At 37.3% G+C, this 14760-nt stretch overlaps 1 protein-coding gene across 4 annotated transcripts in view; it reads left to right on the forward strand.

Moving 5' to 3' along the window:
* The window catches only part of EXOC6 (exocyst complex component 6), a 222696-nt gene extending 208066 nt beyond the window's left edge, over positions 1 to 14630 (forward strand). For 2 of the 4 annotated variants that reach the window (XM_021073794.1, XM_021073793.1), the window contains 2 exons: positions 12156 to 12268; positions 13368 to 14621. In XM_021073794.1, the coding sequence (XP_020929453.1) occupies positions 12156 to 12268; positions 13368 to 13500 (246 nt within the window). In that variant the 3' untranslated portion in view covers positions 13501 to 14621. Of the gene's footprint in view, positions 1 to 12155; positions 12269 to 13367 lie in introns of all 4 variants that reach the window. The other 2 variants (XM_021073792.1, XM_021073795.1) reach the window with 2 other exon arrangements.

Below are 14760 nucleotides of genomic sequence, written 5' to 3' on the forward strand. Positions count from 1 at the left end.
GTGCCTTTTAGATTTAGAAAAGTGAAAAATACGTATATTTTTAAGTTGAGTAAAAATTACAAAATAGGAGATTTCAAAGAAGAAAATGAATGAGGATGCAAGCCCCCTTAAGTACAAATACTCCCCAAGATATTATAGTATTCTTTGTCATTAATATAGACCACAAAGATCCTTATTTTCCTTATTTTCGTCTTACTAGTATGGTAGTCTAGCTAACTCTGCATTCTTTGGGAATCTAAGGCAAAATGGTAAAAGGTTTATATTTATATTTTAGGACAAAAAACTGAGACCTTATCTCTAGAAAGCTATGCATCTGAAATTCAGTTCCTCACTTCACTAAAAATTTATTGCAAAGGGAGTTCCCGTCGTGGCGCAGTGGTTAACGAATCCGACTAGGAACCATGAGGTTGCGGGTTTGGTCCCTGCCCTTGCTCAGTGGGTTAACGATCCGGCGTTGCCGTGAGCTGTGGTGTAGGTTGCAGACGCGGTTCGGATCCTGCGTTGCTGTGGCTCTGGTGTAGGCCGGTGGCTACGGCTCCGATTAGACCCCTAGCCTGGGAACCTCCATATGCCGCGGGAGCAGCCCAAGAAATAGCAAAAAGACAAAAAAAAAAAAAAAAAAAAAAAAATTTATTGCAAGGATTAGAACTGGGGTGTGTATTCTTTAGTCATGGTATTACCGTAAAAACTATCCGTTTTTTTTTTTTTTTTTTTTTCTCTGAGGCAGTTTAGATGTAATGGTCATGGTATGTTTCATTTGTCTCAAATGGTCTGAGTTCTGTTTTAAAGAATAGAATGATAATATGCCTTGGGACCTGGAGTATTTAGTTTTAATTTTAGTTTAGCTTTATTTTTTCAAAAGCCAAAAGTCAGTGTTTATAACTAATGACAAATTGTAAATAATATACTTGACTTGCAAAAATTTTAGACTAAAACATATGTGACTAATTTTATTGAAGACTAAATTAATCCAGCTTTTAGAGTCTCAAAGTTTTCATTTGCGTTGTTTTATTTATTTATTTATTTATTTATTTTTTGTCTTTTTGCTATTTCTTGGGCCGCCCCTGCGGCATATGGAGGTTCCCAGGCTAGGGGTCGAATCGGAGCCGTAGGCCACAAATGGCCTACGCCAGAGCCACAGCAACGCGGGATCCAAGCCGCGTCTGCAACCTACACCACAGCTCATGGCAACGCCGGATCGTTAACCCACTGAGCAAGGGCAGGGACCAAACCCGCAACCTCATGGTTCCTAGTCGGATTCGTTAACCACTGCGCCACGACGGGAACTCCCTGCATTGTTTTAAATCACAGTATGGGAAGGAGGGGAATATCCACTTAGACTCTTACAAATTTTAAAAAGTGGTTATTCGTTCCCCCTTGTTCTTCTTAACAGTTGCACTCTAAGGATAAAGAAACCCCAGACCAGTTTAGCTTCCCTTATCCGAACAACTACTATCTTCTAGAGTAAGGACACAATTTTTCTTCTCTGGCTAATCCATGTTGTTTTCCTTTGTTGCTTGAGTTCTTCCAAAGTCATCAATTTGTACCAGCAGATCTTATTTCTTCATAGCTTCAATGAAGGAAAATGACTCACCAGAGAGAATTGAAAGTCTAGTGAACATCTCACATCATGAGTTTCAGGGTCTGGTATCTTTAGTCTTGGAAGTCTGAGCTTCATTGGTGAAGTCATTTCATAACTACCTGTTATATAGGTGTTGCAGATGATGTAATGAACCTGGACAGAAAATTGAGTATATGACCCGGGAATGTTTGTTCATGTTTGATGGTGGCATCACTGGTCTATGAAAGGTAATCTCAAGAGCAGAACTTTGATCATGAAATATTTTAGTACAATCTGTAGCACAAATTAAATCAGTCAAATGGACTAGTTTGGCTTTCAGAATAATGATAAGACATTAGTAAAAATTCAGACAGGAGTTCCCGTCATGGCGCAGTGGTTAACGAATCCGACTAGGAACCATGAGGTTGCGGGTTCGGTCCCTGACCTTGCTCAGTGGGTTAACGATCCGGCATTGCCGTGAGCTGTGGTGTAGGTTGCAGACGCGGCTCGGATCCCGCGTTGCTGTGGCTCTGGCGTAGGCCGGTGGCTACAGCTCTGATTCGACCCCTAGCCTGGGAACCTCCATATGCCGCAGGAGCGGCCCAAGAAATAGCAACAACAACAACAACAACAACAACAAAAAGACAAAAGACAAAAAAAAAAAAAAAATTCAGACATGTCTTAATTATAAATAGCTTACATGCCAAGTAAATAACGTAGCCATCTTATTAGTATATATGATGTGAATTCTGTGTAGACATAAAATGCTATGTCAAAGGTAACATTTGCAGTTCATCTCAACATACATTTACTTGATTCCTACCCAATACCAGATACTAGGCCAAATGTGGAGATATAGATACTGAGCAAAACAAGTCATCAGCTTTGAGGCACTTACAAAGTACATTATTAGGAAGAAGAAAAAGTTCTTCAGCTATTAGCATATTAGGAGGAGACAGGACTGAGATAGTCATGAATCATCCAGACTACAGAAGGATTTTTTTTCTTTTTTTTTTTCTTTTTGTATTTTTAGGGCCTCACCTGCAGCATATGGAAGTTCCCAGGCTAGGGGTTGAATTGGAGCTGTAGCTGCCAGCCTACGCCACAGCCACAGCAACAGCAACACCAGATCCAAGCTGAGTCTGCGACCTACACCACAGCTCACAGCAACTCCTGATCCTTTAACCCATGGATTGAGATCAGGAATTGAACTTGAGTCCTCATGGATACTCAGTTTCATTACTGCTGAGCCATGACAGCAACTCCTAGAAGGAATTACTGATACTTGATTCTTTAGTGGGTAGACAAATAGTTATTGTGATATCAACATACTGTGAAAAATACTGTGATAGAGATTTGTGGAGGATGCTCTGAGGATACACGAAAGAGTAAGAGCTAACTCAGAGTGGTCTGGGGAGGCTTCCTGAGAGAGGTGAATCCGGACTTAAATTCTCTGGAATAAGGAAGAGTTACCTGGGTGAAGAAGGAGGGAAAGGGAACAAGAAAATGACAATGTCCTAGGGTCACCATAGTTTGTAAGAGAGCTATGAGTAGTTCCTTATTTAGGAGCTTAAATTCCAAGGCAGGAGAGGAAGGGAAACTGTAACTTTGCATGTCATGTTAAGGTATTTGAGCTTTATCTTATAGGAGCTGGGAAACCATTGAAAGTTTTAAGCAAGTAAATGGTATGATCGGATTTGTATTTTAGCAGCATCTCTCTGGCAGCAGTGTGGATGTGGATGGATCTGGAGTTATTAGAAGGAAGAGACAGAGGAGTATTCAAGTCCAAAGGCCCCAGATATTTTGTTCAATATCTATATCTCCTGGGAGCTTCCACATTTGGCCCAGTATCTGGTATTTGGTAGGAATTAAGTAATCTAGGACAGTAGTAGTAGTAAGGGTGGAAAGTAGACAGCAGGTAAATTCAGGAAATAATTAGGGGAAAAATATTTAGCAGGTTAAATTGACACAATTTGGCAATAAGTTAGATGCAGGAGTTGGAGAGAAAGGAGTCAAAGCAGACCAAATCCAGATTCCTGATTTGGGTAATTAGGGAAGTGGAGCCACTCAACGTGTAACTCGCCTTACAATATCAGGACACTGAACCAGTTACTCTCATGACTGAGAAAAAACAAGCCACATATCTATGTAAAGGTATCATAAAACCAACATCACACTCAATTGTTGGAGGTAAATCTACTGGAACAAACTATCTGAAATGTTCTTTTTACGTGGATAGTTATTAGGTTTTTTGTTTTTCAGAAACAGAGGCTAAAAAATTCTTGATAATAATTTATTACACTTTTTCTGCATTTATAAAAGACTTCTAGGAAACTTTAATTAAATACCTATTGTTATTTGGGTTTAAATAGTAAATATAAATATTTTAAACCCCAATTGCCAAAATAATTATTTAAAACTCAACTATATCAATTGCTAATATTCTTATATTACTAAATGGAGAGTCAAAAGATGTTCTTAAAAGTGTCTGTATCATGGAGTTCCCTTCGTGGCTCAGCATTTAACGAACCTGACTAGCATCCAGGAGGATGAGGGTTCAATCCCTGGCCTTGCTCACTGGGTTAAGGATCCAGCGTTGCCGTGAGCTGTGGTGTAGGTTGCAGACATGGCTTGGATCCAGTGTTGCTGTGGCTTAGGCTGGCAGCTGTAGCTCTGATTTGACCCCTAGCCTGGGAGCTTCCATATGCCTCGGGTGCAGCCCTAAAAGCAAAAAATAAATACATAAGTAAATAAATATGAGGGGAAAAAAAGCTTCTGTAACAAATTCTACTCCTAGGTAGAAATAAAAACACATACATACACAAAAACTTGTTCATGGCAGTATTATTCATGATAGCTCCCAAATGGGAATAACCCAAATGTCCACTAACTGATGAATGGATAAACACATGTGGTACATGCATATAGTGGAGTGTTATCTGGCAGTAAAGAGTAGTGAAGTACTGATACCTGTTACAACATGGATGAACCTTGAAAACATTGTGTTAAGTCAAAGAAACCAGACACAAAAGGCCACATGTTATAGGACTCAAATTTGGAGAGTGACTGCTAATGGATATGGGTGATAAAAATGTTCTCAAATTGATTGAGATGGTTGCAGAACTCTGTGAATATATTCAAAACTCTTTATTTGTACACTTTAAATGGATGATATGTGAAATACATCTCGAAGTTGTTTTTAAAAAAAATTAAGGTGATATAACAAGGAATAGGAATTATATTTAGGAATATAATTTTGTAATTATATTCAAATTATAAAAGCAAGAAGAAGAGAAAAATTGTGATAACACAAAATAGGAAGGTGATATAAAGTAAACTCTCATATATGATAGGTGTAAGATGGCAAATTAAAACTAGAAAAATAAGCATGTTTAGAGATATTGAGCTAATCATCAGTATTAAAACAAAAGGAGTTAACATTGCTTCTAAGAATGGGAATGGTAGTGCTGTGGACTCTTGGTTTTCATGATATGCCCCATTTGATTATTAACCATGTATTACTTGATAAATATATGTGTATCTGAATACTACTCTGACCATGGTAGTGACCAAGAAGTTTAAGATAAAGCAAATATATGTGTGTAAAGCTGAAGATGTAAATTCTTTTTTCCTCTTTTTTCCCCCAAACTCCAAAAGGCACCTGGTAGTTATCTAAGACTACTGTGTGCCTGGTGCAGTTCACTTGAGTTAAGTGACTTGAAGAGACCAATGCCTTTAAGCCACAGTGTGCCCAGAGCTTGCTTCTGTTCCTCACAGAGGTAGTAGAAAGGCTCGCTTGCTACTTGAGAGTGGGTATGGCAGATGGGATATTTGAAGAGGGTAGACATGGGTTAGGGGTCAGATGTATCCAAGAGCCCAAAGGCAGCATGAAGGCAGTTGATGGGCAAAAAGTGAGGTGAGTAGAAACACAATGCAGCTTCTTTAGAGTTTTTGCCCAAGCCCTTTCTGAATGCTACTGAAAATTCTCTTCTATGCTGCATGTGGAATTTTCCAGTTGGGTTTTCAGGTAGCTCTAAAGGGGGTAAAGCCAAGTGCTTTGAAAAGCACATAGAGGAGTTCCTGTTGTGGCTCAGCGGAAACGAATCTGACTAGAAGCCATGAGATTGCACGTTTGATCCCTGGCTTCGCTCAGTGGGTTAAGGATCCGGCATTGCCGTGAGCTGTGGTATAGGTCACAGATGTGGCTCAGATCTGGTGTTGCTGTGGCTGTGGTGTAGGCCAGCAGCTACAGCTCCCGGTAGACCCCTAGCCTGGGAATCTTCATATGCCGCAGGTGCAGCCCTAAAAAGCAAATAAATAAATAAATAAATAAAATTTTAAAAAATTAAAATTAAAAGCATATGGAGCTCATTATTTAATTTCAGCATCTATTTAGAAGAAGGACTTATTTTTTCCCCATTGTAGCTAATTTAGTACAACCCATTTTTCTTCAATCCCCAGTGTGTAATTACTCATATTTCTCTCTTAAAGCTACACTCGGGTGTAGGATTTTTGTTGTTGTTTAAGTCTCTGAAGCATTCTAGGAACCCTTGATTTGGCTTTGTTTTCTGGAGGCATAGGAAAAATGATATCCTGGTTTACTTTTGGAATCTGCCAAGCAACTCTGAGGTCCCAGGTGGATTTAGTGTTTGGAAAGGGGAATTTGGGGGACTAAGGTTGACCCTGAGCCCCCAGGTCACTGTTCACATTTACAAAAGCAAACCTGGTATCCCCAGTTGCTTTTCTCTTGAGGTTGGCTTAACTTTATTTATCTTCTGTCTTGGGTCACTGCCCCTGAGGTGCTTCAAAAGCAAAACCCAAAAGACCCAAAACAAAGAAAGCTAAACCAGATTCAAGGAAAAAATGACCTGGCACTCTGGGTTCACTTTTACAAAGCAAGAAGTCACTCCAAGAGTTCCATAGAATGGTTTTAAGTTGGCCTAGATTCATTGTGTCATTTGCACAAAGTGATCTCAACAGGTCTGAGACCCCAAGTTTTTTGGGTGTATGTTCGGTGTGCAACTTAGGATGGGAAACTGTCAGCAAGCTAAATGCATTGACACAGACTAATTCTTCAGTGATTCTGAAGTGATTCAACTATTTTGAGCATATAAATGGACCACCCATGCAACCATTTCTTTCCTTAAGCTGAATCTTTTTGTTTGCTGGACACACACAGGGAACGCTAAGGAAGTGAAATGTACAACTCACTTTTAAAAATTGGCATACATCCGCTATATGTTATCAGATTAGTTATGAAGGGTATTTTTGAATCCTTGGTGAAAAAAAAAAGTTAGGTTACTAATTTTAGGTAATCTTATAAATCATGATGAGGTAGAACTGAGGCACATTATTTTGCTGTTCATTTTATATGATCCATACTTTGCTTACTTCCTAAAAGGATTTAAGGTGGAATTACTATTGGAGCAAACCCATTTTTAGAACTTAATACCAATTTTCATTATAATATGCCTGACTTTATCCTTTAATAAGTAATTGTAAAATTGCTTTTGGATAATCTAGGGGAGATTTTTGTTTTTGTTCATGTTTGATCTACTCTTTGAATTTCAGGTATATGCGTTAACTAATAAATTCACCTGTTGAGACCATGTCTTAAAGTTTATTTACGGGACTGAGGGAGATTTTGTGTGATTAATAACAAATGGATTATTTGTGTACTGTCATCTGTAGGAAGCAAAACTTGAGATAGAGAAGTGAGGTTTTCCATAATTTAGGTTTTAATGTTAAGGACATGGTATATCCTGTGAAACCTCACTGAATGTGAGAGGCAGTTCCTGTAGCAATGACTGTGCGGAGTGAAAAGCTATGTCAGTGGTTGTGCCTGGCCTCTCTCCAGTTTCCTCATCCCTTTCCCATCTAAGTCTGGCTCCAGAGCAGACATATTCTTTTTAAACCATCCCAAGACCGGGGATCTTGCTTCTTAGTCAAAACAGGCATAGGTAGCAGCCTATAGAAATGGATTTACTGGGCTGGCATAGTGTTAGGTCGGACCCAGGAATAACATCTTAGTTTGGTGTTAACATGTTTCATTTCAATACAACTATACTTTAAAAAGTAAAAAAGGACCTTATAATTGTTATGGTTGGAGGGACACTGGTAGACCATTCAGAAATATTAGTGTGAAGGAAGGAAGGAAAGAAAAAAAAGGAAGGAAGAAAGAAATGAAGGAAGGAAGAAAGGAAGGGAAGATTAGTATTTATTTTTCTAGGAAGATTATTTACCTCAGTTGACTTTAGATCCAATGCCTTATCATGAGAGAGTCTATCCTCTTTATCAAGCCTGAGAGAGGTGGCAGGAAGCAGTGGGCTGCATTTACTTGCCCTAGTTTGCCTGCAGGCCAGTTTTGGCCTTTTTCAGAGAACTGTCAGCATAAAATGAAATTGTCTGTAGGATGCTCATTTTTTGTACTCATAAAGCCTAAGAAAAGAACTCCCAAGTAAACTTTGAATGATGGTCTGGCATCTTCAATCAGGGAGTTATTTCTCTTCTTTTTTGGCTGCACCTGGGCATGTAGAAGTTCCTGGGGGCCAGGGATCAAACCCACAGTAGTGACACAAGCCACAGCATTGACAATGCAGGATCCTTAACCTGCTGCACCACAAGAGAACTCCTAGGGAGTATTTCCTGAATATCTACTGAGTGGTTACATTCTGCCAGACATACTTTATTTATTTATTTTTTTTGTCTTTTTTTTTTTTGTCTTTTGTTGTTGTTGTTGTTGCTATTTCTTGGGCCGCTCCCGCGGCATATGGAGGTTCCCAGGCCAGGGGTTGAATCGGAGCTGTAGCCGCCAGCCTACGCCAGAGCCTCAGCAACGCAGGATCCGAGCCGCGTCTGCAACCTACACCACAGCTCATGGCAACACCGGATCGTTAACCCACTGAGCAAGGGCAGGGACCGAACCCGCAACCTCATGGTTCCTAGTCGGATTCGTTAACCACTGCGCCACGACGGGAACTCCCTGCCAGACATACTTTATAAGTTTGCCTGCCCAGCTCTTTGAAATTTGCTTCTACTTCTTAAGTGTGATATTATGCAGTTGAAACATCCTTACAGATATGTAAATGAGAAATCAGAATATGACATCAGTGTCTTGTTGGGCCCTGTCTTTCTTCTTCACCCACATCCAGGTATCCTTTGGGGCATAGAGCCAACAGACCTGAAATGTTGCTCAAGTCTATAGCCACTGGATTCATGGCTTGAGAATAATGAGCATGTGACCACTAGATCCCTAGATCCTACATAAATCAGTTTCTATCTTACTTAATATTAAATTGGTAGTAGCTTCCTCATGTGTTACTGTAGTTTAAATTACCAGGATTTTATGTGAATAGCTTTTTCTTTGTAATTTCTTCATGTTAACATAAATTATTACTTGTTTCCTTATTAACTGTCTGCCTCCCCACTTCCACCACTTACAGTGTAAACTCTTTGAAGACAGGGACTTTGTCTCATTCAAAACTGTTTCTCTAGTGCCCTGCACAGTAGCCAGCACGTTGTAGGTGGACATCTGAAATTTGTTAAATGAAAAAGTGAATCTTATGTAGATCCATGGCCCCTTTATTCACCCTGGCAGTTCCTTAACCATTATTTTGTTCTTTTTTTTTTTTTTTTTTTTTGCTTTTTAGGGCTGCACCCAGGAGGCACATGGAGGTTCCCAGGCTAGGGGTCTAATCAGAGCTACAGCTGTCGGCCTACACCGCAACCACAGCAACATTAGATCTGAGCTGTGTCTGTGACCTACACCACAGCTCACATGGCTGCACCACAGATGGGAACTCCTTTAACCATTAATTTGCAAATTTATGCAGATTTCCATTGATACCTATAAGTTAACATACACTATATGTATTTCTGTAAAGTATTAATGTAAATTCGAGAGCATGTAGATTAGACGTCTGTCTGGGCAGTTAGGTCAAATTTTGTGGTTCCTATAATTTCTGGTGATAAGAAATTTGCATATGAATATCTGACCATATGTGAAAAATATTATTTCTTATAATATTCCTTTATCTAGGAAAGACTATTTTTGTGCTGTAGAATGATTTTTGTACTCATAGTTGGAGTTGGGGTAGGTTTTAAATTCATCCAGTGAGCTCCTCCTTTCCCACCTGGGGATGGATCAGCCTGTATATTAAGGCTCCTTCCTCTTCCAAATCCCAAAGATCATGTCACTGTCGCATTTTGGAAAGAAAGGGAATTTGCAGCCAGTTCATTAAGTGATTACTTTCTGCTGACTGTGCACATCCCAAACAGTTGTGCGAACACATACACATACCTGCAAGTGGACTCCTTCAAAATGAGGCTTTTATTAACAGCTATAGAAGAGAATTCATTACTGAAACTTATTGAAAAAATGTATGTGTGTATGTAAACCTTATTTTTAACTCTAGAGTAAATACCTGTTCATTGTGGAATATTATAAAAATAAAGAAGACAGTAACAGTTACCCATAATCCCACCACATAAATTACAACCATTCTTAACATCTTCTCAGATTTTCTTTCTCTTTCTTTTCTTTTTCTTTTTCTCTTTTTTCTTTTTCTTTTCTTTTTTTTTTTTTTTTTTTTTTTTTTTTATGGCCACACTCAAGGCATATGGAAGTTCCTGGGCCAGAGATTGAATCTGAGCCGCAGTTTCGACCTACACTGCAGCTGTGGTAACACCAGATCCTTTAAGCTGCTGCACTGAGCTGGGAATCAAACCCATGCCTACAAGGCAATCTAAGCTGCTGCAGTTGGATTTTTAACTCACTATGCCACAGCGGGAACTCTCTTCCAGTCTCTTTTGATGGGTGTTTATATAATTTTAGAGGCAATATTTATCATAAACCTCTTCCCATGTTATCATGTTATTTAAAATTCTGCGTGAGCATCAGTTTAAATAACCACACAATATTCATCTTATAGATAGATATACCTCACTACTTAACTATTCTTTTAATATTGACATTTAGGCTGTCTTCAGTATTTTTTTTTCTTTTTTAATTTTTGATGACACAAATAACATTTTTGAGATTAATATATTCATAAATTTTGTCTACTTCTATTATTGTTTCCTGAAGTTAGATTCCTAGAACTAGGATTATTGAGTCAAAGGGAATAGTCATTGTTATAAGATTCTTAAATACATATTGCACATTCACATTCCAGAGAATTTATTTCAACTTACATTCTCACTGTAGAGTGTACAAAGAACTTTTCCTTGTGAAAGAAGAGGAAAATGTACTTATTGCTAAGCAAGAGTCAAAAATTATACAGAACTTGAAATATGTTCCCTTTTCCTTTTCAGACAGTATATTCTTTTAACATTGTCTCAGTGTAGTTTCTGTACCAGTGTTTTAACTTTTGGTATAGCCTAGAATGTTGTCTGAGAGAAAACCGTGGCATTTAATATTAGCAGTTGATATTTTCATTGTAAAATTTTCCTCTTTTTTAGAAGAAAATCTCTACTAATAGCTGTTTATTGGATGGGAAGAGAGTCAAACACACCCATTATCTTCCTAAGGAAGAGCTAATTTCTTGTAACTTTTCCCTAGGTTTTAACCACCCCAGAAGTTTTATCCCTCTCAAAGCCAGTGGGTTGGCACACAGATCCTATGAGTAAATACAAATACTTCCTTCATTTGAAAGGAAAACCAATACACTCTTTAGTTATAAAGTGAGCTACAACAAAAAGAAAGAATAATATAAAAATTGAAGGAAGGTACTAAGTAAAGCATTAGCTTTCTGAAACAATTCAAATGGGGATAGGAAGTTGGTTTTAAATGGCTTAAAGGGGATTAGGGTTTTAAAGTTGGATAAGGAGTTTGGTGCTTTGGTTTGGGCATGGTATTGCTTTTAAAAGATTACTTCCATATTTGACAACAGTTCTAACTGGAGATTATAAAGCAAATAGTCAATTTTAAAACACTACGGAAAACAAGAGGGTTTCTTTTTTGTTGTTGTTTGTTTATACAGAATGATTGCTTAGAGTTAACAGGCTAAGTCCTGAAGGCCTCATTTCATAACACTACTGAGGATCTGTCACCAGGGAGAATCCAGCAGAGGTTATTTAATGCACTTCATTGAGATTATCTGAGCTTTTCAGTTTAAATTACTTTGGGAAAAGTCTAGGTACCAACGGCTTCTTTGAAAGGTAAACATACTTAACCTCTAAGAAAAAAGGTTCAATATAAGTTCTTTAAAATTCTTCTAACAGTTAGTAGCACCAACCCTTGTTAATTAAATGAGTATAAACTGAATGATGTGTAGATTAAGTCTCTATACATCAGTACACATATTACAATTATATTAACATTGTTTTCATTATTTTACAATTATTTGAAAATGCAACCAAGTATTTTATTAGAAAAGCAACCTCTGACAATTTTAGTAATTTCAAAAGTGAAAAGATATTATACACTATGTTGGTTATAAAATGTAGTTAATGCAGTTTTTAAGAATGAATTTCCTTATTATGTTCCATCTGAGAAGCAGGTCACATTAAAATGGATCAAGAGCAGCATATACTTTATATTATCTGTAGATAAATAGCCAAAAATTGGTTTAACGTGTTTCCACATCTTCCTCAGCTCCTTGATCTGTTTATGGTTTGGGACTGGTCTACTTATCTAGCTGATTATGGTCAGCCAGCTTCCAAGTACCTTCGGGTGAATCCAAACACAGCCCTTACTCTTCTAGAGAAGTGAGTATATTCTGCAGTTTTCTTTGCATACCATTTAAGCATTTTGCGATTCAGTGATACTTGAAGAACTAGGGATTTTTATCAAAAGAAAAATGTCTCCATGAGCTTCCAAGTTCAGTTCTTTTCAATGACCAAAACTTAAGCCTCTGTCTTACTCGCCTTCAATGTCAGTGTAATTTTATATGAGATTGCTGTTTACGTTGATATGAACAAAACATTTTTCCTATTGTACCCTCAATACCTGGCTTAATTGGCTTTAGAAATACGTTTACTGGAGGTAAGTGAGAATTGGAACTATTTTTTAAAAATACTGTAACACAGGAAAGAAGGTATTTTGTAAAACATAGCCAGGGATTGGAATGTTTGCCACCAGTGCTGTCTAAATCCTACCATGATGGGCTTGGATTCTTTACAGGTAGAGAAGTATGAGTTTTGAAAAAATAATATTATAAAAACTGAATTAACCAGCGCGCCCTTTCCAGTTAGTAATAACACAACTGTAGGTACTACTTTTCCTTCTCATTATGTGGCAGGTTTTCTTTTCACTTTAGCCTATTTCATTTCATTTTTTTAATCATTTTTCACTTTAAATATCACTATTACAATTTTCAATTTTCCCACATTTCAGAATATCTGTGGTGTATTTGATTTGAGAGAAAACAAATACCTATTTTAAATAAATGTAAACTTGTTTTACAGTGCCATAAAACACAACTGAGGCAAAAAATTTGCTGCTTTAAATTTTCTAGTGTTACTTTTGCTTTCACCCTGTCTTGCTCTGAGTGATACGCAAAGTCTAGAGGGTATATGTTTTAGCATACTTTATGAATGGTATGAGAAAACTTAACATGCTTTATATTTGCATACTAATGCAAAAAGAGGACTTCATATAGAATGCAAAATAAAGCTGCTAATAATCTGTGTGGTTGCTATCTCTGTAATTCTATTAGTAGTACCTATTTTCTTTGAAGTATATTTTTCAAGCATAGGATTAGGGTGAGCTAATCCAGAGCACACCGAGATATTTTACTTGTGACAGTGCAACTTTTAATTTCCTTTTACTAATAAACATTTCATAATAATTCACATATATTCCTAGGATGAAGGATACTAGCAAAAAGAACAATATATTTGCTCAATTCAGAAAGAATGATCGAGACAAACAGAAGTTGATAGAGACAGTCGTGAAACAGCTGAGAAGTTTGGTGAATGGTATGTCCCAGCACTCATAGACTTCACATCGCTTGCACTCAGTGACACCAAATCCGTGACTCATCATTGATCTCTGACAGGCACTGCTCATGATACAGAAAGTTGTTTGAAGAATTCGAAAATACATTAGAGAAAAGACACTGATGAGAGCTTAAACAAGAAACAATTATAAATATCATTTGTATGGATTTTTAAATAATTGAATACTATTTTATATATGGAAAATGTGACATTAATTTTTTTCACTTTTAGGGAAAAAAGGCAAGACTGTAATATATAAATAAGGTCAAAATGTATATGAAACTGATTGTAAATATATTAGAAAAACTTACGTCTCTACATATAAGTATTCTTTTTCTATTTAGACGTAAATGATTTTTTCTGGGTTTTTTTTTTTCCCTCAGTATCTGGTTTTGGAATGCAATTATGTCTGATATTTCATTTTCTGACCTTTTAGCTTGAATTTTTACCTTAGTGTGATTTAAGTAGACTAAGTTTTCCAATTCTGCTGATTCTGAGGAAGGAATAGACAAATCTTTAAAGGCCACTGAAATCAAACTTGATTTAACCCAATAAGAATGTGAATTATTTGTTCTACTGAGGTGGTTTAATTTAATCTGAAGCTATGAAGAAAAGGTGTTTGGATTTTCTACAGAGGCAATGTTGTTTCTGTTCAGCAGGATTAATATTTCTAACTATATTGTTTGTGGCTGACCCTATTTATTTAGTTTGGTTTGGTTCAAGTTAGAAGGACAGAAACTAAACGGCTAACCACCTCAGATGCAGCTTGTGCTAGGATAGAAGTGTTCCTACACACAGAAGTCACCACAGGGGTCAGGTTACCTTCTTCAAAGAGCAGCTCTGAGTACTGTATCCTTACTGTGGAAACAAACCAAACCGAATGAACTCTGGAAAACCCAAAACGAATGTACATTTACTCTGTGTAAAGTACTACGGTCCAAATGGCAATGTCAGCCTGATCCTTACTTTCTCTTCATTGTATTTATGCTGAATGGTCCTTTTGCATTTTCAGGATTTATGCCTGTAAGAAACTTATGTTTGACTCTGTAAAAATAAGTGTAAAGAATTACATGTATGTTTTTTGATTTTGTGATGAAATATTAAAAAGGTTGAGCAAGTTGAAAATTCATTACTATTGTATCTATTTAGAGCCACTTAAAATAACTGCTTCCTTCAGAAAGGCTATTATTCTCTGGTAATTGGAAAGTGTCATCAAAGCAAAGAAAACAATCATATATTCCCTTGGCCAGCTCTTATTC

This window comes from Sus scrofa, chromosome 14 (genome assembly GCF_000003025.6).
Source record: "Sus scrofa isolate TJ Tabasco breed Duroc chromosome 14, Sscrofa11.1, whole genome shotgun sequence".
In the NCBI taxonomy this organism is placed as follows: domain Eukaryota; kingdom Metazoa; phylum Chordata; class Mammalia; order Artiodactyla; family Suidae; genus Sus; species Sus scrofa.